The 23,176-nt window shown below is 32.6% G+C and overlaps 1 protein-coding gene across 5 annotated transcripts in view; it reads right to left on the reverse strand.

Annotated features, from left to right (window-relative positions):
- Nucleotides 1-23,176, reverse strand: part of NBEA (neurobeachin) — a 669,183-nt gene that overhangs the window by 357,631 nt on the left and 288,376 nt on the right. For all 5 annotated transcript variants that reach the window (XM_069601566.1, XM_069601568.1, XM_069601567.1 and 2 more), the window contains exon 34: nucleotides 12,886-12,947. In XM_069601566.1, coding sequence (XP_069457667.1) covers nucleotides 12,886-12,947 — 62 coding nt within the window. The remainder of the gene's footprint in view (nucleotides 1-12,885; nucleotides 12,948-23,176) is intronic.

Here is a 23,176-nt window from a genome sequence, read left to right on the forward strand (position 1 = left end):
TTGCAGGTGGATTCTTTACCAGCTGAGCCACAACAAGTAATCAATTTCGAGGGCATCTTTAGTTGAAAACTCTAAACTCCTTGAATTGTTGGCAAAATATGGTATACAGTATTTGGTGGTAAACAAGAATGTATAAGTGAAAAGAAAAAAAAAATGAAATGTGAAGTAAAAAGTAACCCATAGGAAAAGTGTAACAAACAGCATATTCTCTATCCTGTAAATGAGTCTTTAGATTTTACTCCTATGAAAAAGCGCAATACTATAACAATAATTTATGTTGGCAAAGCAAATATCAAAGTGTGTAGAGAAATAATAATTTTAAAACTTTGGAAATGAGAAATGGATCAAGCCTACATCATCATTTTCTCAACATTTAATATTACTTTTATAACTCATGGAACATCCCCTCTGAAATATAATTATCTATAATTTGTAGTGATATCTCACACACATGTATCCCTTCTAAATCATAAACTCATTTATAAAAAGAAAGATCTTATTTTATCCAACTATGCATATATAGTAAGTAGCAAGTGACTGCCATACTATACATACTCAATGTATTTCTGTTGTTGAATTTATTTCTCTAAAATCTATGGTATCACAAATCTATGAGTTCTCAATTCTGACTGAACAAACAAACAAACAAAAAATCAACAGGACTGTCGCTAAAAATCACCAGTCATATCAGAATAGTCTCTGAAGATATGCCCAGGCATCACTGTTATTATATTTTAAAGCTTCCCAAGTGACTGTGATGTGAATTCAGTGCTGAGAACTACTGACTAAAGTCATTCTTCCCTCTCAACAAGACTACATACACACAAACCTCAAAGTTCCTGACTCACCAACATGGAGTGATTTAGTTATTATAAAGTGATGTGTATATTTCCTTTCAAATTGTTCAATTATTTAAATTCCTTCTACTTATTTGTAAAGTAGTATATTATTGCATCATAATTACATCATAACTATTGAAGTGTCTACATCCCTTATTACTATAGCCCTTTTTAGCTCTCAGACAGTACTTCATTCCCATAATATGGTATTTGTGTAAGACTGAAAGTGTTACCTTATAATGAACATGTAAAAAAATGAGTAATGAATGAGGTTATGCAGTGATTCTACTCCTTTACACTGATACACATTTGTTCCTGCATTTTAAAGCATATTTCTTAAATGCATTACCGTGTAACGGATTCTACACGTTTCAAAAGAATTATTAGGGAGGACCTCCCTGGTGGTCCCATGGTTAATATTCCATGCTTTCAATATAGGTTAAGGGGGTTTGATCCCTGGTCAGGGAACAAAGATCCCACAGGCCACCTTGCACAGCCAAAATTAAAAAATAAAAATTAAGTAAAATACTGAAAGGGGAGATATCAAAAGCTTTGTGACAAGCAAAGTACACAACAGGGAGATATCAAAAGCTTTGTGACAAGCAAAGTACACAACATATAAAGTACCCTGAGAGTTAAGAAACAGGATATAGCTGGGCAAGGAAAGGACACTTTAATGACTGTCCCAAAACAAAATAAATGAATACATGAAAATGTATACAAAAGGATAATAATAATAATTCACTGTCATCTCAACAAAGTCGATTTCTTGGCAATGACAGAAAAAAGTATACTCAAAAATCTTAGCCACAAATCATTCCAAAGTCTTCTGCCATTTGAGAAAACATACACTCAACTCACTTGCTCCACTACTGAAGAAAACGAGCAGCCATAAGAAAAGGTGCAAATTAAACGTAGGCATCAAATTTTTATCCTCGTGGGGGAAACATACTAAACTGGGTTTGAACGCGTGTTGAGAGCTGTCAAGTATAGACAGGTTTGTCACAATTTTTTAACTCTTCTCCATGGACGCATAACATTTCCTCAAGATGAAGGACTTTTTCAGAGATTTGGATATCAAGTTAAGGATCCTTTGAAACTAAACACTTTGAAGACAAATAGGTTCCAGAAGGATGACAATGAAATCCCCATGTTCTCTTCACAATCACTTTATGGCTGTGTTAGATAACACAGTAGAAATATTGGACCCTGCACATAATTCTTCCCCTCCCAGTGTTTTATCCTCTGTATCAATTCAGTGCACATTTTCCATTGCCTTCTGTTTTGTATATAATTAAGTTAACCAAGTTAATGTCCTTAGAGACTTAATTCATTTCAAATTATTTGAAAATGAGGGAAATATTTCAAGGTAAAAATGGGAGGTTAAACTGAGATCTTGTCTTTTGGAACTCTAGAATCAGTTTTTACTTCCTAGATCTTTAATGCCTATTTATCATTAGTTGCCAATAAAAGAAATAGGTATGTTCCTCAAAACAACTTTATAACAAATGTTCATTATAACTGGTAGGCTGATAAATTCTGTTCAATAAGAAAAGTTGTTAAGTACAAGGACTGAAGTAAAAAAAAATACTATGCAGAGAGAAAAACAGAGATGAGTAATGTTTTCAATGTATGCAAAATAATTAATGGAAAAATAAGTAAGTACTCAAAGTATAGATTGTTAAAAAATTTTTCATTGCTTATTTTTATGAACAGTTTACAGAAAGCATTGTAGGAAAACCTGAAAGTAAGAAATGAATAATCAATGATTAGTACAAAGAGATTATTGATATGAAGGTCAATAATAGAAAAATCAGTAGGCAACATGGAAATATATCTAGTTGATCACTAAAAGAACAGTTGGTGTATTGTACAAAGATAATGAGGTTACGGAGGACCTCAGTAGATTGCTGAATTGTGTAGTAAAATTAATACAACTTTTAATAATAAATAATCTTATGAATATATATATATACATACTTATGTTTGTATTCATAATGAAAAATAATCCAGTTTGGTTTACAATATATATTTTTAAACAGCATTTTCTATATCTATGAACATATACAACATACAAGCAAATTTCTATTCAGCTAAACTTGAGAGGATACTCCTTCTTTACTACCTGCTACCAGAAATGATCAGAAGAAATAAAGGAAATGCCAACTTTATTAAATAAGAAAATGTTTCATATTTTAAGATTTACATAGGTAGGAAAAGAGTAAAAGATAGAATAGGGTTTTAGAATGTAGTTTTGAAGAAAAAGAACTTTTAAAACTTAAAACCAATAAAACAAAATCCTACTGGTCTATAGTCAATGAAACAACAAGGAATGTCTTTCTCTAATATCAATGATTTATGATAAAAAAGATAATTTACATTTAACAGAACACTTAAGAGTGAAGTCTTGGCTGATATACTATTTTATCTTAAACTATGTAATGCTTTTCAGGCCACTCGATGATCATATTTGAATGTTATGTTTTTCTAGAGCTAAGAATAGGTGTATCAGCAGAGTGATCCTGCAAACTTGATAACTTGAGATAGTTGGCCAGAAAAAAGGGAAAACGTAAGATAAATTAAAATATGAATTAAGAGAAATTATACCTTTAGAATTAAGAGCTCTAGACTATATGGGACTATCATAAAAGTGCTGGGTATTATTAAACTATGATGCAGGTTTAGCTTGTCAAATATGTTCACAGATAAACCAAAGATAAAATAGACATTCAATGTTTCTCAAGATGTACTTTGTGGCTACCTTCTATACTTATATAGAAGCAAGAAACCATTGTGAAAATTTCCTTATTTTCAACAACAAATAGGGAAGCAACCATTCAGGATTGAGCTGTTGATGCTTCTTTGTCTGCTTGGCTTATTCACTCCCATAGAGCGCACACTATCTCAATTCACACCTTGGCAAAATAATAAATTACCCCATTTATTTATATACATATATAACTTAATTATATACAAATTATACCACTAAATACCCCATAGCCATTATCTATGCTACCATTTAAAAACAGAAGGAAGTTCTAGTATTAAACCTGAAATGTTAAATCCCTGTTTGTGCTTTATTACCATGAAGCAGAGTTATGTACAGTTACAGTAGAATATTTTATATTTATTTATGAATAACAATGCAATTATAGGTGGATAAGCCATTAGAATTTTAGTGTTGCACAGAAACTGATGTATTGTCTATCCTTTTTACCCAGAGCAAGAATCTTTGACACAATTATCTGATCTTTGCTTGAAGACCTACAATATTCTGGACTTCTGGGATACCTAGCTCCATTTTTAGACTACAGTAACATTTTAAAAAGTGAAGCACAGATGTCCATATATGAAGAAAGAGCTGTACTGACCAATACAGAATCTACATCACATGCAGCTATTATAAGCACCTGCAATGTGGTTAGTGTGACCTGATAAACATTCTAAGTATTAAACATATGCCTGATTTGAAAGGCTAAGGAAAGAAGGAATGTAAAATATCTCATTTTAAATACTTTTATATTGATTACATGTATGCTGAAAGTATATTTAGGTTATATGAAATATACTATTAAAATTAATCTCATCTACTCTTTTTCACTTTTTAAAATATAGTTTTAGAAAATTTAAAGTCATATGTGGCTCACATCATATTTTGATTGGACAGCACTACTCTAGATTATCAACTGGGAAAAGTAATTTGTAAGCTATTGCTGTTACAACAGCAATTTTTGCTTATACTAGTAACAATTTTGTATTATGTGTAGAAATATAATTTGAAAGGATATATATTAAATGATATGAGGTAATAGGAAATTTTATTCAAACCTCTAATACTTATTTTTAAATTGTGCTTAATTTTCAGGGACTATTTTTTCATTAAAAATCATCATGGGCATCTATGCTCAACTGATTTTCAACAAGAGTACCAAGATCTGTTGATGGGGAAAGGATAGTCTCTTTAGCAAATGGTGCTAGAAAAATGGATAATCATTTGCAAAAGGATAAATTTGGATCCCTATACATACTGGATATAAAAAATAACTCAAAATGAATCAAAGATCTAAACTGAGGCCCTAAAATAACAAAAACTATTAGAAGAGAATAAAGCGGGAAATCTCCATGAGTGTGAACTTGGCCATAGGTTCAAAAACATAATATCAAAAGCATAGGTAACAATAACAAAAGTTGATAAACTGGACATCATTAAATTAGAAACTTTTGTGCATCAAAGGACACTATCAAGAGAATGGAAATAAATAACCTACAGAATCCAAGAACATCTTTGCAAATCATATACTTGATAAGGATTTAATGTCCAGAATAACACTTTCAACTCAACAACAGACAATTAAAAATGAGAAAGGATTTGAATATGCATATGAAAAGATGTCAACAACACTAGTTATCAAGAAAACATAAATAAAAATCACAATGAGATACTACTTCATATTCATCAGGAAGGGCTATAATTTAAAAAACAACAAATAAACAAACCTAAAATAAAGAGGGAGAGAGAGAGAAAATAATAAGTGTTGGAGAGGACATGCAGAAAATTGGAACCCTGGTTTATTCCTCATAGAAATATAAAATGATACAGACTTTGTGGAAAATTTGCAGTTCCTCAAAAAACTAAACCCAGAATTACCAAATGACTCAACAATTCTACTCAATTATACATCTGATACCTAAAGGTATAAGCCTAAAAGAAGTGACAACAGAGACTCAGATAACTTGTAGGTCTATGTTAATAGCAGCATTATTCACAATATTCAAAGAATAAACTCTGTAAGTAATTAATAAATATCTATACTAAGTGCTGGACACTGCAAGGTGTGGATGGCATGGTGAGGAGCGAAACAAAAAACATCACTGGCAACATAAAAATAAAATGCTTTTTTATGGTGTAAATGTATAGCATAATTAAAATTGATAACATTCATAATGCAACCTTGAAAGACTCTAAGGGTTTGTCATCCATAAGTTTAGCCTTTCTTTTTGCATAGTTTTAAAAAATTCTACAATTCAAAGAGATCTCAATTAATGTGAAATAAATATACTGATGAAACTATACAAAACTTATTTTCTCCACTGGCTGAATGAAATGCTTCCAATAATGAAGAATGGTTGGCATGATGCTTACTCTAAAGAAAACTCCAATGTAATAGATAAAGAATATCATGCCTTTTTCACCTATAAGAACATCTAATTAAAACATGTAAACAGGGACCTATATTTCCTGTCTAGATATATGTATTTCAAATGTAAAAGGGAAGGATGGATTGATTAAAACCATATAACAATAAACCTGAAAAGTTTCATGAAAGAAGAGAGTTTGAAATAGCTGGGAAGATATGAAGTAATAGCAATAATTCTGAATTTTATATTTTGATAGTGGTAGTGGTTACATCAATATAAGGAATAAAATAGCACTGATAGGAATGAAATAGCACACACACAAATGAATGCATGGAAAGGATAGTGAAAGCTGAAAAATGTCTGTAATCTAGTTAAAAGTATTATACCAATATTGATTTCCTTCTATTGACACTGTATTATATTTATATAAGATGGTGCTATTGGAGAAGGCTGGGGAAAGGGTACGCTGGATTCTGTGTACTATTTTTGCAACTTCCTACGAGTCTATAATTATTTAAACAACAACAACAAAACCACAGAAAAAAAATGATCATGAAGAAATGTACAAGTGAAGAAAAAGAGGACAAATAAAATTACCTACTATAAAGTATTTTATATAACTTATTATAAAATAAAGTATGTTGAAGTACAGAGGATTGAACGGAAAAAATCCACCAAAGAGCAAGAGAATATACAAAATGGAAGGACAATGAAATATATACCGCTGTTTTCACTATTTTTCAAATTGTTGTAATGCCCCTGAAGAATTTATATAATGTAAATCTAGAAAAATAAAAATTAGAAGAAAACAAACAAACCCAACAGGTAAGACAGGAAAGGGGTGGACACTGTAGCCAAGTGTGGAAAGGAGTTTTAGTTCAGGGAAGTTGTCTATCAGTATCCAGGGAAATCTGTGTACCTCAGAATATACTACATTCCTTCTGTGTCACAGACACTGTAGCACTCTTAAAAGACTATCCTGCAGGAGGCCAAGGCTTACCAATTTCTTTTTGTCCCAATTTTGGCAAAAATTGATGAGAATTCATACGTAAGAAAATAACTGTTGTTTCTCTTATATTAGTACCATTTTCACACAGATGAGCCCAGCACTGAAGTTTAGCCATCATTTTCCTTCTGTGTTTATAATTCAGGTTGGATATGAACTAATCATTATCAAGGATTGAAGTGCTGTATCATGTACAAGTATCATACACTATTAAGGTAGCTTAAAAATATTTTATAACAGAAAAGTGATCAATTCAAAATACACCTGCCAATTTCTCTAGAGTTGAAATAAAAGAAATCAACAATAAAAGACCCCATGCTACTGCTGTTGCGGTTCAGTCCCTAAATCCTGCCTGATTCTTTGCGACCCCATGGACTGTAGCACACCAGGCTTCCCTGTCCTTAACTATCTCCTGGAGTTTGCTCAAAATCATGTCCATTAAGACCTCATGGAAGTGATCAAAAGTAATTTGAATTCCATGCTCTTTAAATCTTTGATTAAATTTTCATAGAAGATGGTGTAAATAATTGGGTAAGACAATTATTGCTGTGATTTTTCAGTAGCATTCTCCCCAAGACACATTAAAAACACATTTTCTGATTACAAATACTTAGTAATACTTTAGTAGTAATACTTACTAAAAGCTTTTTTCTTTAGAATGTATACATTTCACTGTATAATTTTCTCCCTGCTGCTGCTGCTGCTGCTGCTAAATAACTTCAGTCGTGTCTGACTCTGTGCGACCCCATAGACGGCAGCCCACGAGGCTCCCCCATCCCTGGGATTCTCCAGGCAAGAACACTAGAGTGGGCTGCCATTTCCTATTTTCTAATAACTGAAAGTGATTATTATGACCCATATTGAGAATGCTCTATATATGTTACATTTTCAATTTCCTGCTTAACTTTTATTTATACTTAGGGTATATTAAAAGTTTCTGGCAATAAAGATGATACAACCATATTAATTTCAAAAATCTTTAAATGCCTGATTTGCTCCTTTAACTTTGAGATGACATTATACCACAGATAAAAGCTGGGGTTAGGTTAGGCATGGTCCAGAGAAAAAGGTAGGAATTTCTTAGATATTCAGGAATAAAACAGTGGCTTTATTCCTTTAAAAAACACAGGCAGAAATGGTAACAGGAAACAACACGGACTACTGAAACTATTTACAAGTGAGATGTTTCTTATCAATCTCAACTCTAGGCTATTAACATACTATAATCTTTTATATGAGAAACTACTCTTTTGAGATGTACTGCATGGAAATGGGTAACTGCCTGTATTACAAATAAACCCAAATAATCACATGTCTCCTACTTAATTTCTGATAGACTCCAAAATGAGGCTAGTCACTGGTCTGAGCACATACAGGTTCATTTCATTTCTCTTCAGACCTTTATTTAGACTGAATCTCCTTGCCTGCTTAGGTTGTGCAGAAAGTCTATTAACTTCAAGAGGTGCATCTTTAGTCCATCTTATTAAAGTCATTCATGAAAATCTTATTTTTATAGTTCACAGGATCAATTTTCTGTACCAGTGATATAGTTATCACTTGATGACATTCAATTTAAAATATCAAGCCATTACATTTTATTCTTCCTTCATTTCAAATTCAGCTAGACTAACAGGCAAGTTTCATGGAGAACACTAGATTTTAAGAAATAGAAAAATATATCAACAGATGTTTAATAAAGATTACAAAGCTAAAATAGAAAAAGTTGTAACTAAATAATTCAATGTGACATAATTTCACCATGATAATTAGTAAGATTTCATATTTTCAAAGATGCTTGAAAAAATGTAGTTCATGTATATTTTTCTTAAATTTATCATCTTATTTTAAACACCAAAAAAAATCTTTAAATATTGAGTACTTATGAAGAAATATTCTTTTGTAGGCCTCTATATTCATCTTATCTACGTCTCTGCACCTCAGTCTTAGGTTTATTATACTTAGAAGAAGGAAAGTATGTCTTTTCCTCTGTACCATCTGATTAAACTGTATCAGACTGGAGAAAAAATTAAAAAAACTAAAAGTTCAAAGGCTAAATCATTTAAAAACAGGAAGACAGTTCTTTAGTTGTGGTTCCTTTTGTAAGTGCTATGTTTAGAAGTCATGGGTTATGGCCTTGATCACATCAGTGAAGTCACTAGAATTCTTTTTTCTTTAAGTATATGATGTATTTAAAAAAGAATAAAGGCAAACAAGACCACAAAATATTTCATGCTAGTAACTTCATACACAGATCTTAAAGAGACTTGCAAGGCTGACTTCTACTTTATGTTACTTATATATTTTGGGGTTTCTAATGAGAATAAAAATGATTTATTAAGCATACATTTGCTTAATCAGTGTTTCTAGTCAGAAAGTACTTAAATACCGAGAGGCATTTTTTTTTACATAAAAGTCTCTCAATTTATAAAACATTTTTTATTGACAGATAAGGCACAGAAAAATGCAAGTGACATCTGCTAAGCTTTACTTATGAAAACTTAAAGAAATCCTATGGGATAACATCACTCAATTTTTCCTGGAGTACCTCTGATGGAGACTTCCTAAAAAAAAATCTGGAAATAATTAGAAACTATTATAGTACCTTAAAAAGTTTACTTGAAAACTAAATCTGCTCTTCATCAAAGAACATAATACATTCAGAATAATGTAATGGAAAAATAAGGTACATATACAGAATAATGAAAAGCATCTCAACCACATCTGATTGTGAAACTTAAAGAAGTTGACAGAAGACAATAGCAGACCTGTGAGATACTGAAGAACTCTGGAGGAAATACTGTATTCATTATTAAGCACTGACTTTTCAAGATACTTTGTTTTATTTTACTCCAGTTCATTTTACTCTTAATTTTTTGAAAAGATACTGCTAAGTACATTTTAAAAACAAATTGAAAGAAAAGAAGAATAGGTAAATCTTGAAATTTACTTTTATGTCATGAGATTTATAGGAAGAAGAAAACTCCATATACAGTAAAAAAAAATGTTTTTGAGTATCTGTGGAACAATTAATGTAATATAATGATAATGCTAATAGCATCTTAGAACTTAAAATATGTTTTTCAAGAGACCTAAAATTCCACTGGCATGTATGTCCCTTAGAGTTTAAAAGACTGTCCATATGAACTGAATTATCCTTGACAAGTACCTTCAGACACTTGTAATATGATCGCATGTAAATTTAGACCATATTTTGCACACAAACCACTGGCAATAGTAAGTTTATTCAAGAGCTCAAGATAAAAAGGAAAGAAAAGCTGATAGACTTAATAATATGTGGTAGTTAACATGAAGTTTCCGAAATCAAAAGCATCAAAATAAAGGCATCTAATGAAAGAAAAACAAATGCTGTGAGAAATGCTGCTTTTTCCTTTCCTTTTTCCATTCTTCACTACCTGTTTTCTCCAAACAAAATGTTATCTTTCCATGTTTTATCCAAATTTAGAGAAACAAAACACATTCTAAACAAATAAATAAACCAGAAAATTTCTTTTGCATTAAAAACTTATTTTAGCCAATAATTAAACCACAGTGTGGATAATATCTTTGTTGTGTTTCCCATTGTGGGAAAAACTTATTCATGCAGTCTATCAAGATAGTTACTCATTCAGATTTCCAGCTATTTTATTAGTACTAATAACTGCTGATCATAATAACATGGAGTTATATCAACATTTGGAAAGGGCTAACTGTAAAACAGAAGAAAAACAACTCAAAACTCTGCTGTTTTAACGATTCCTCAGGATTGCCTCTGCCTTGGCACCAAAAAAAAAAAAAAAAGCCTACAGAACCATCCTAATTCTATAGGGATCAGCTCCATCGTCAAAGAAATGCATTAAGGTCTGAAGGAGAGAACTCAGCATTGGAGAGAGCTGCTTGCTAAGCAATCTCCACAGTACCCACAACTATATTTATCTTTCTTTATCAGAAGTCTGCTACTGCTATGTTGTCTGGCTAATGGATGAAAACAGGATATAAATCATCATGAATCTGAGTAGTGGAGAAAATGGCGGATTATTTTAAGAAATTCTGAAGACATGTCCATTTTTTGTGTCCTCAAAGCCAAGGTTTTATATATCTGTCCAACAATGAATGATCTGCAAAAGATGTTTTTATAAGCTAATTTTAAAGTAGAACAGTGAATGCTTCCCACCTGAATTGCATCAAAGGAAGATTACTGATTTGTTTATCAGTTATTTCTTTAAAAATATTTTGTGGAAAGTAAAGTTTTTCAGTTTAATAGAAAATGAAACAACTGCAGCTTGTTTTTTTTAAAAAATAAAGACATTTTTAAACCATTTAAACAAGGTATTTTAAATCATTAACCACTTAAATATTTAAAATGCACTGAATTATTTTAGACGTTCAACCTAAAGATCAAGTTGAGAGACATGTTTATAATACAGCTTTGCTGAAACACTGAAAGAAAATGCACTGCATAGAGAGCTTAAATTTCTCACTCTTCCTTTCAATCAATAACTGAGGCAAAGTTTCATCTCTAGGGCCCTTAATGGCAGGAATTCCTGGAGCCAGCAAATGAGTAATGTTAAACCTATGATTAGATGATGAGGCCATCAAAGACACTAGATCCTAATGCTACATTCTTCATTTCTCTGAACTGCAGTGAAACCAGGAGCTAAGGAAGAAGGAATTTTACATTATTTTCCTCCATGAAACCATTTCTTTCAACCGGGCATCATCAAGAACCTATGAGGTCCAGACAGATTTCACAGAATGTCTCTAGAACTCAGGACTCTGGCTTTGGGTAACAATTCTCAAATGTCCTGCAGATGAACTCCTGCCAGGGATGCTGTTTCCTTTAACATGTTCCTTAATTACATATCTGGATAAAAAGTGGAAAATGGATCTAATGATTTCCCTATTAATATATTCTTGAAGAAAGTAAACCTGAAGACTGAAAAATAGGTAAGTTTTGGTGGTTTTACTTTTGTTGATGTTTTAAAGGATTGGTTGAAGCCCTATTGCTGTTTATTTGGAAGTTAGTTGTGGTTTTAGTCAGACCTCAGGTCAGTAACTAGAAACAGTATATATAAATTTTCCTTTCTACTGCGGAAATTAGGATGTAAAAACTACTTATTACAAACATACATAAGTTCTTTTTTCATTCTCATATTACAAAATATTTAATACTTATGTGAAAATCAGGACCACCAGGAGACTTGGCAGAGCTGGCGAGAAGAAAGACCATTAGGTCCCTATTTTGGTTATCAGAAAAATGTTACATACTATTTTCTTCTAACTGCTTAAAAAAAACAATAGCCAGAAATTATAATTCTATTTTTAATTCTGATTATTAAAGATAAATAGTATAAGTAGATTTTTAGATTTTATACTGAAATATATAAATTACATTTAAAAAGGGAAAGCAGCAATTATCGTATCAAAAACCCCTCGCTGATCAGCAGTGTTTTATACTCTGGCAACTGCATTAAAAAAACAACCTGCAGTTTGCGTTATCTCTAATAGTGAAAAAGAAACCATACAATTAACAATGAACATTAAAATTATAAAGACTACTCTATCATTTAAAAATGATGGATGTAAAGAAGGGTATCAAAATAGCTATAACAAATTATATATATATATATTTGCAGAAAATAAAAAATAAGGAACAATAGAAGGCTAGGTAAGATGGAAAATAATAAGATAGCTAAAAGGATGGGAGAAGGAGGGAGATTCAATCAATATTTGCATGGTAAGATCATTTACATAACTACGTATCTCTATTTTCTTCATCTATGAGATAATAAATATTTTCAAATACATAAACATATACATATATATTTACATCCATTCTCCTGTTTAATGACATAAAGCAATCCTCATGTAATTTAATGTAATCACGTGATTAAGATTTCATACCTGAGAACAAAGCAGCATAACAAGCTCAACTACAGATGTGCTGGACTTCATACAAACGAGGCCTACAAAAAAGAAAGGTTAAAATAAGATGAAATAACAGTGGTAGAAATCATCATTCTAAGTTAATTTATTATGTAGTTTTAACTTATAAAACATTAAAAAATAGAATTCCTAAAATAAAATAGAGATAATCAGTAACAGATTCTTATAGCATTAATTTCAAAATATACAGATATTTCAAGAAGATATGAAAAATACATAAAAATTGACCTCAGATTTGGGTTATTTATTTGGTCAAGGTATTTCTTCTATTTAAACAAGGCATGGGTAGCTTTCAAAACTGATAAGCCAGTTAGAGCTCCTTTTATTACAATGACATTTACGATGTGATTGTCTCCAGAAACACAGAACAATGATCACTGAAGAACTATCTAAATTTTCTTCCAAAAGACAATAAAATAATTTTTACTTTGTTATAGGTAACGACCCATAGGTTGTCAATGATTAAATGAATTTTGAAATATTATAAAATGAATTTCTTATACAATTACCACGTTACACAATACTTATAAAATAAAATATTCCATGTTCTGCTTCCAAAGTCTCTGAATAGAAGTCTGAAGTAAAAAGAATTCAATGTAATAATGGCTACTACTCATTGATCACATGCTATGTGCTGGGTACTGTGTTAAGTGCCTTATGTACAAATAACTCATTTAGTTCTCATTATATTTTATGACATAGTATTATTTTATATATATATATGAATTTATTTATTTTAATTGGAGGTTAATTACTTTACAATATTGTATTGGTTTTGCCATACACCAACATGAATCCGCCACACCTGTTTCCTGGGGATATACACGTGTTCCCCATCCTGAAGACCCCTCCCTCCTCCCTCCCTGTACCATCCCTCTGGGTCGTCCCAGTGCACCAGCCCCAAGCATCCAGTATCATGCATCGAACCTGGACTGGAGATTCATTTCATATATGATACTATACATGTTTCAATGCCATTCTCCCAAATCATCCCACTCCCTCCCTCTCCCAGAGAGTCTGAAAGACTGTTCTATACATTTGTGTCTCTTTTGCTGTCTAGCATACAGGGTTATCATTACCATCTTTCTAAATTCCATATATATGCGTTATTATACTGTATTGGTGTTTTTCTTTCTGACTTACTTCACTCTGTATAATAGGCTCCAGTTTAAGACATACGATTATTATTACCATTCTACAGGTAAGAAAATACTCTTCTTAAAAAGTCTAAATGTTGATTATATATATTATTCATTGACTTTTTTTCCATTAAAAGGATGACTGCTGTATAAGAAGAGAAGGCAGGTCATGATTGGGTAGTATTTTTAACATATAGAGAAAAATGTAACCAAGGATTAATAACAATCTCTGGAGGAGAGTATGTTAATCATGATGTTTGCTAATTTCAAATATATTTTTTAAAGTTTTTAACTGTTGCTAAAATTAACTAAATTAATAGACTCATTTTTCTTTTTATATGAAGACAAATATAATCAGTAAAAGCACTACATAATAAGAAATGCCATGCTACCAGGGAAGCCCGATCTTACATTAGCTGTTGCTAAATAGCTAGCTAAAGTGGGCCAGTTATTTTTTTCTTCTTAAGGTGATTTCAGTAAAGAGTCTCAAATGTCTTCCAGACACTAGCATGTATATTTATTGTAGGGAGTGGATAAATACCTTTTTGTGCCCATTCTGCTAACAACTCTACCCTTAATGTGCAGACCTACAGAACAAGTTGTAAAAAGGCACTAGTATTCCATTTTATCAGATCTTTGGGCAGACAGCTAACTAATGAAATAAGAGGCAGATGTGAAAAGCTCATTTAAGAGACAATTGTTGTAATTGATCAGCGATTCTAATACTCAGGAGCTAGAGTCAGAAAGATTAATGGGATGTTTATCACCTGTTGGCTACTCAACTATTTGAAATTCAGACAAAAAAACTAAGTAGAAGGCCAAAGAGCTATGCATAGTAGAAAAATCAAAATTAAAATCTGTACTCCATATCAATTTAGATTTTAGATTGTAACGCTATATAATGAAGTATTAGGTTATGAGGCTATATAATGATTGGTTATACAAAGAATTATTCACCATATATTCTGTGTACTAGAGTTTTGAAATACATACAGTTTTTACAAATCAGAAAAAAATATGCAATTATATTCATTTCTCACAGACTAATTTTAAATGAACTTCTAAAGAACTGCATGTAACAAGAAGATTCATATTTTTTCCCAAGTATATACTATCATAAGAAAATAAGAAAAATAGATACAAATGCTCCATCAATGCTTTTGTTCAAGGAAGTGATAACAAAATGACAGGATAGTGAAACTGCAATTTGAAAAAAAAGTATTCTGGGAACTTTGAAAATGGCCATTGTGATTTCAGGTCACTATATCTTTGCACCTTTACTAATGAGATGTAATTAGAATGAACAGAATGATAATGGACCCTCCTCAAATAAAAAAAAAAAAAGAAGAAACAAAAACTAAAACCTGATTTTGCCATGAGAACACAAGCAGACAATTTTGGAAGACTTATCGCCTTTCAAAAACTTTATAATCATTTTGGTTGGCACTATTTCTAAGTGTCAACAAAAGTATTACTAAGACAAATGGATTTTTTATTAGAGATACACACTGAAGATATCTAGAGATGTTGAGACATTTAATAGAGCTATTGAAAATACAAACACTGTCTGACATTATCCTTGCACATTCTCTAAATAAAAAAGCACTTATTTTTCAAATTTTAAGGTGAAAGCAATAAATGTGATTTTGTACAACTTAAGCCATAAGCTTAAGAAAGCCAAATTTATCTAGCAATGCTACAAATAACTCAGGCTATATATGCATAAAGGAAGTACTTTACAAGCATATGTCTCAAATGAGATGTGATTTTGTTTTCCTTTTTGTATCTGGCAAGAAATTAATAATCAAATCAACTCTTTTGAAAACTCCTGGTATGAGTATAGGACAGTGTTAGCATTCAGGAGTATAAGTAATAAGACAGTATCTACATCTTCCTAAGGGCTCCATCTTTCAATTCATATCTTAAGATTATCTAACACTTACAAAGAACTTTATCATTTACAGGTTGAATTTATACATGCTGTTTTATTGGATTCTCTTAACAACTATTTGAACTAGTTATTATTACCTCATGTGATAGGTTAAAAAATGAAGGGATTCAGTGACTAGCCCAAGGTGTTTTATTCAGTAAGTGGTGGCACTGGGACCTGAATTCAAGTCATCTAACTCAAAAGCCCGTTTCTCATCTGCTGCAGAGCTGCTTAAACAATTTGACACTAACAGGATGACAACACGTGACAATGAGAAAGATCATAATGGTTAATTCCATCTTGGGTGATTTTGACAGTTTTCTTGGAGAAGATAACATATATGTTGGTCAGATGTGGGATCAAAAAGCTTAACAAAAAGTACAAAGGGGGCAGAGGACCAATAAATACTGAGAAGACCTATACAGTAGCTTGGGCGACTGGCTGATCAAAATATAGGCAGTGTGAGAAAGTGGGACTGGAGGGTTAAAATAAAATTCAAAGATTATCTATCTCCAACTGAAAGAAATAAAATTACACATTTTTGAAAGTTAAGAAGAATATAGAGAATGGGATACAATGGGAAATGATACTTAGGATCAGTTATTCCTATTCCATGATGACTTTTCTCACCTTGTCAATTAAGAAGTAGACCCCAAGGGAGTTAAACATATGTGCTCCTCGAACAAATAAAACAAAAAGCCACCTTTACCCACAGATATATGCTCACCAGAATAAATATTCTGACTAGAAATAATGATGGAATACTGTATATGAACTATGGATAGAGGTTTGTGACACTGTACAGGAGACAGGGATCAAGACCATCGTCATGGAAAAGAAATTCAAAACAGCAAAATGGCCGTCTGGGGAGCCCTTACAAATAGCTGTGAAAAGAAGAGAAGAGAAAAGCAAAGGAGAAAAGGAAAGATATAAGCATCTGAATGCAGAATTCCAAAAAATAGCAAGGAGAGATAAGAAAGCCTCAGCGATCAATGCAAAGAAATAAAGGAAAACAACAGAATGGGAAAGACTAGAGATCTCTTCAAGAAAATTAGAGATACCAAGGTAATACTTCATGCAAAGATGGGCTTGATAAAGGACAGAAATGGTATGGACCTAACGGAGGCAGAAGATATTAAGAAGAGGTGGTAAGAATACACAGAAGAATTATACAAAAAAGATCTTCATGACCAAGATAATCACGATGGTGTGATCACTCACCTAGAGCCAGACGTCCTGGAATGTGAAGTCAAGTGGGCCTTAGAAAGCATCAGTACGAACAAAGCTAGTGGAGGTGATGGAATTCCAGTTGAGCTATTTCAAATCCTGAAAGATGATGCTGTGAAAGTGTTGCACTCAATATGCCAGCAAATTTGGAAAACTCAGCAGTGGCCACAGGACTGGAAAAGGTCAGTTTTCATTCCAATCCCAAAGAAAGGCAATGCCAAAGAATGCTCAAACTACTGCACAATTGCACCATGGCAACCCACTCCAGTATTCTTGTCTGGAGAATCCCAGGGATGGGGGAGCCTGGTGAGCTGCCGTCTATGGGGTCGCAGAGAGTCAGAAATGACTGAAGTGACTTAGCAGCAGCACATACTAGTAAAGTAATGCTCAGAATTCTCCAAGCCAGGCTTCAGCAATACGTGAACCGTGAACTTCCTGATGTTCAAGCTAATTTTAGAAAAGGCAGAGGAACCAGAGATCAAATTGCCAACATCTGCTGGATCATGGAAAAAGCAACAGAGTTCTAGAAAAACATCTACTTTTGTTTTATTGACCATGCCAAAGCCTTTGACTGTGTGGATCACAAGAAACTGTGGAAAATTCTGAAAGAGATGGGAATACCAGACCACCTGATCTGCCTCTTGAGAAACCTGTATGCAGGTCAGGAAGCAACAGTTAGAACTGGATATGGAACAACGGACTGGTTCCAAATAGGAAAAGGAGTACGTCAAGGCTGTATATTGTCACCTTGCTTATTTAACTTATATGCACAGTACATCATGAGAAACGCTGGGCTGGATGAAGCACAAGTGGAAATCAAGATTGCCGGGAGAAATATCAATATCCTCAGATATGCAGACGACACCACCTTTATGGCAGAAAGTGAAGAGGAACTAAAAAGCCTCTTGATGAACGTGAAAGAGGAGAATGAAAAAGTTGGCTTAAAGCTCAATATTCAGAAAACGAAGATCATGGCATCTGGTCCAATACTTCATGGGAAATGTATGGGGAAACAGTGGAAACAGTGTCAGATTTTATTTTTGGGGGCTCCAAAATCACTGCAGATGGTGATTGCAGCTGTGAAATTAGAAGATGTTTACTCCTTGGAAGGAAAGTTACGACCAACATAGATAGCATATTGAAAAGCAGACATTACTTTGCCCACAAAGGTCCATCTAGTCAAGGCTATGGTTTTTCCAGTGGTCATGTATGGATTTGAGAGTTGGACTATGAAGAAAGCTGAGCGCCAAAGAAGTGACGGTTTTGAACTGTGTTGTTGGAGAAGACTCTTGAGAGTCCCTTGGACTGCAAGGAGTTCCAACTAGTCCACTTTAAAGGAAATCAGTCCCAGGTGTTCTTTGGAAGGACTGATGCTAAAGCTGAAATTCCAATACTTTGGCCACCTCATGCAAAGAGTTGACTCATTGGAAAAGACTCTGGGAGGGATTAGAGGCAGGAGGAGAAGGGGACGACCGAGGATGAGATGGCTGGATGGCATCACCGAATCGATGGACATGAGTTTGGGTGAACTCTGGGAATTGGTGATGGATAGGGAGGCCTGGCGTGCTGTGATTCATGGGGTCACAAAGGCTCAGACATGATTGACTGACTGAACTGAACTGTAGATCATAGTAGCTTACCAGTATAAAGTGAATTCAAGGAGTGTAGATAATCAACATGTAAGAGAAAGAAACTTAAATATGTAGGAGGTACTCTAATGGTGAGGTAACTGTATAGTTCAAGCTTTTGACTACATTACGAACTATGTTGTTGAAAGATAATGTTGGCTAGCTGACTGGCCAAGATACATGTATCTGAGAAGATGAATTAGGTGGACAAATTTGAGGTGGTCCAGACCCATGCAGCAAAAATTTGCTGGGTCCAGATGAGTAAAGGACCGTTCAAGTCACTGGCAGTTTTCTGGGTTTCCATTTACTGGGGGTGAGAAATCAGCTTCAACTTTTAGAACTACACTCCCTTGCCAAAAGGAAAAAACAAAAACAAAAACAACCTATCAACAGTAAGAACTAAACCCCCACCAAATCCCACTAAACTGTAAAATGAATGTTAAAAGTTTGCCTTTTGGGATACAACCATCTTTCTTTAATACAAGAAATACTGACACTTTAGTTCAATGTGTGAGTCTGACTTCATGTATATGCAGAATTACAAGATCAAGTTTACATGCTTTAAGATAGCCTGGAAAAATTCCATGTCTAACAGGATGCCCCCTTATGGCAGGTGGTGAGGAGTACAAGGTGTTGCGGTGACAAACAAGGAATCATACTTGGAGGTGGGACTCATCTTCTAAGGAACACTGTTTTCTTTCAGCAAGGGCCCTCTCCCAAGAGAGAAGAGCATACATGTCTATGGCTGGGGCAGTGCTCTGAGTACATTCTTTAATTAAACTTTAATTAAAAGAATAAATCTTTTAATTTTAAAAGATTTTAAAGATTAAAAGATTTAAAAGATTTTAAAAGATTTTTTTAAATTTTAAGAAAAACCACCATTTATTGAATAAATAAATAGTTGATGTATATTTATATAAATGTTGGAGAAAAAAGATTTTAAGGAAAAGTGAGAGTATTCTTTTAAGAACAAGAGCCTAATATATTGAAAAAGCATTTATTGAGCATTGTGTCTTATGTGCCAGATACCAGGCCAGGTGCTGAGTTTAAAAATAAGTGAGGAAAGCGGGACAGTTTATATAAACAAATAATCATGACGTAGACTCTTAGGAGATACACAGGGACAACAGAGGGTAAGACACACAGAAAGGGTAGTGAGCAGCTCTGCCGAGGAGAATTCATAGGGACTGTGACCTCTGAGTTGCATGATGCTAATCCTATAAGTAAAAAAAGGGGGAAAGTCATCCAATTTAGTTTTTAAATAACTTTCTAATGATTTTAACTTTTAGAAGTGCCCAAATTGTGGCTTCCCAGGTCACTCAGTGGTAAAGGATTCACCTGCCAATGCAGAAGACACGGGTTCGATTCTTGAGTTGGGAAGATTCCCTGGAGAAGAAAATGGCAACCCACTCCAGTATTCTTGACTGAAAAATTGCATGGACAGAGGAACCTAGTGGGTTACAGTCCATGGGGTCGCAGAAACGCTGACATGATTTAGTCACTGAGCACCAGCACAAAACTTAATAAGGTCAAAAATTTATCAATTATCAAACTGAGAAATTAGTGTGCCTTTATAACTTAAAACTAAAAAATCAAAATTAAACAAAAAATTAATATTAAGCATCTTTTGAAATACCAATAATGGTCTGAATTTGTATTATTATTGCTACAATTAATATTAATATATGTCTATGTAGTATTATATACTATTTTAATTGGACACTTCAAGATTTGCCTATATGTTTCAGGGAATTTAAAACTGTACAACCAGAAAAATGCATAATATTACCTTCAAGAAACAAAAATAACATTAAGTTCATTTCCCTTTTTAAAATGTAATTAAACAATTACAGCTTATTTTTATATTTAGACTATAAATTTTAATTGAAAATTAAAATTTTCAAAATACTACACAGACAATGAAAGTTCATCCATTCAGTGATTTACTTTAGTTTACATAAATATTAAGCTAACACAAATTTATGGCAGTCTTACTCGCTTTAAAAGAGGAACATAACTGAATTCTGGAGTTATTAGGGCTAGCACACATTTTCTGTAAAGGCTCAGATAAAATATATTAGGCTTAGGGTATGGGGTCAGGTGACAATAATAAATTTCTGCTACAACTTCTCAACTCTGCCATTGTAGTTCAAAAGCAGCCACGGACAACACATAATCAAATGAGCTCGGCTGTCTTCCAATAAAACTATTTCCTCATTCCAAGGTTTGTTCATGTGAGAGAGAGACAGACAGAGACAGAGAACACATACATATGCACACAAACTTATATATACATCTTCAAATTTTTAAAACTACAGGGGAAAATATTTTAGATGTTTATCTATGACATTTTATAATTTCAAAATCCAAAAAAGCTCTGAAAAATTTCTTGCATGATTGTCATAACCTTAATCATCAGCCAATTAATATGATAACTAGTTACAAACTTTATTCTACTTAGTGTGATTAATAGTGTGACTTTCTCTACATGTTGCTGTAGATATATTAATGTGCTTAAGTAACAAGTTAACCCAGGGTCCCCTGAAGATCCTATGAAATACATGTACAAGCACCTATTACTCTTCTTTTAATTCTAAAATGTCTGAATTACAGAATACATCAGGCTCTAAGCTATTAAAATATAAGAGATGTGACTGTTTTTTAAGTCAGAAATCAGTGGTACTCTCACATGAAATATTTTGAATGATTCATAAAGAAATTAATATTAATTTTAATTGCCATCTCAAAGTAATTTGATATTGCATTTTTTCCCATGAAAATTCTGTATGTTCAGAACTAAAAATCTATTTCCATATGAGAATAGTTGGCTAAGTGCTTTTAAATCATAAATTTAGAATGTTTAGATTGCTGAGAGACAAGATTAACTGTAACTGTAGCTACATAATCCCCTGTCATTTTGACTGACTTGTTGAAATAAACTTGAAATTGTTTTTCATTTGTTTATTTTTGGTTTTGGTCATTGTATTTATATAGCCTAGGAATTTATTGACTGTGAATATGTTTTTTTAATATAGTTTTGCTCCTGCTAAGAATTTTTGCATAGTGATAAAGTTGAAGTTCCTAATATTCTTTCATAGATAACTCTTCCATGGAATGACAGATTACAATTAAAAGAAAAAATGAACCTACATAGATATTTCTTCCTGCTTTGACTATGAATGAGCTAAGCTGAAGAGAATATTCTTATGGTACTATTATTAACACCTATAAAACATGAAACACTGATGTAAATTTACTCTTTTTTACTTATGCTTTAGAAACCATATTTGTGCTAGCCTATCAAAAATGTTGCATCAAGGGAAATACCTTGGAAAATTCTTGGTATTCAATGTCACTTTTTTTTGTCTCCACCTGACTTTCACTTCTCTTTGTACATCCCACAGAAATACTATTTTACATTTACACATGCCAAACAATAGATTCTAATTTCCAAATCACTTGGGATTAATTAAGTTTTGAGTTGGCTGTCTCTTGAGATATTCTCATTTAAACTATTTATTTTAGGAATTATAAGTAAGCCACAGAGATGACGCTATCTTTGACCTCAAGAAATGAAATCCCAGTTACAAAAATAAGGCACATAAATATATGTATATATATGTGTCCACAGAGAATATTATACAGAAAAAATTATACAGTACTGTGACTCCAAATAACTTAAAACAACTATTGTTTTAAATAGAGGTCTTCATTAAATACTGTTACCTACAGTATTAGACTCAAGTTTTCACTACAGAAGTAATTGACCTGAGTGTCTTGCCCTTTTCTTTAACTTCCTGATTTAATCACAACAGCAATGAATAAGAGTGAAATAAGGGAAATAAGGGACATTTTCACTATCATAAATCATCTGGATCCTGCAATTCTCTTTGGGTTAAATTTAATTATAGAACCAATTGTTAGTCCTATATCACTCCTCTGCAACAGCTTTCTTCTTTTCTCCCTGTGCTCCTTCAAATTCCAAAAGCCTCAATTAAATTTTAAAACTACTAAACTATGTCTGGTTCAAATTTTGACATTACCTTAGAGACTCAGATCCTGAATAATTATTAAGAATAATACATATATATTTAACCATGTAATTCATTTCAAGAAATATTAATAATCAAAAGAGAAAAAAGCAAGACACTTATACAATTAAATCATATGAACAGAGTTGAATAAAAATGGCTATACCAATGACTAGTTATGAAAAATGAAACAGTAATTTATATTCTACAAACTATGGGCTCCTCCTTTTAAACACAGTATGTATGAGTGAATAATGTGTATACTAACAGTTCCAAACTATCCAAATTCTGACT

This window comes from Ovis canadensis, chromosome 10 (genome assembly GCF_042477335.2).
Source record: "Ovis canadensis isolate MfBH-ARS-UI-01 breed Bighorn chromosome 10, ARS-UI_OviCan_v2, whole genome shotgun sequence".
Classification (NCBI taxonomy): Eukaryota; Metazoa; Chordata; class Mammalia; order Artiodactyla; family Bovidae; genus Ovis; species Ovis canadensis.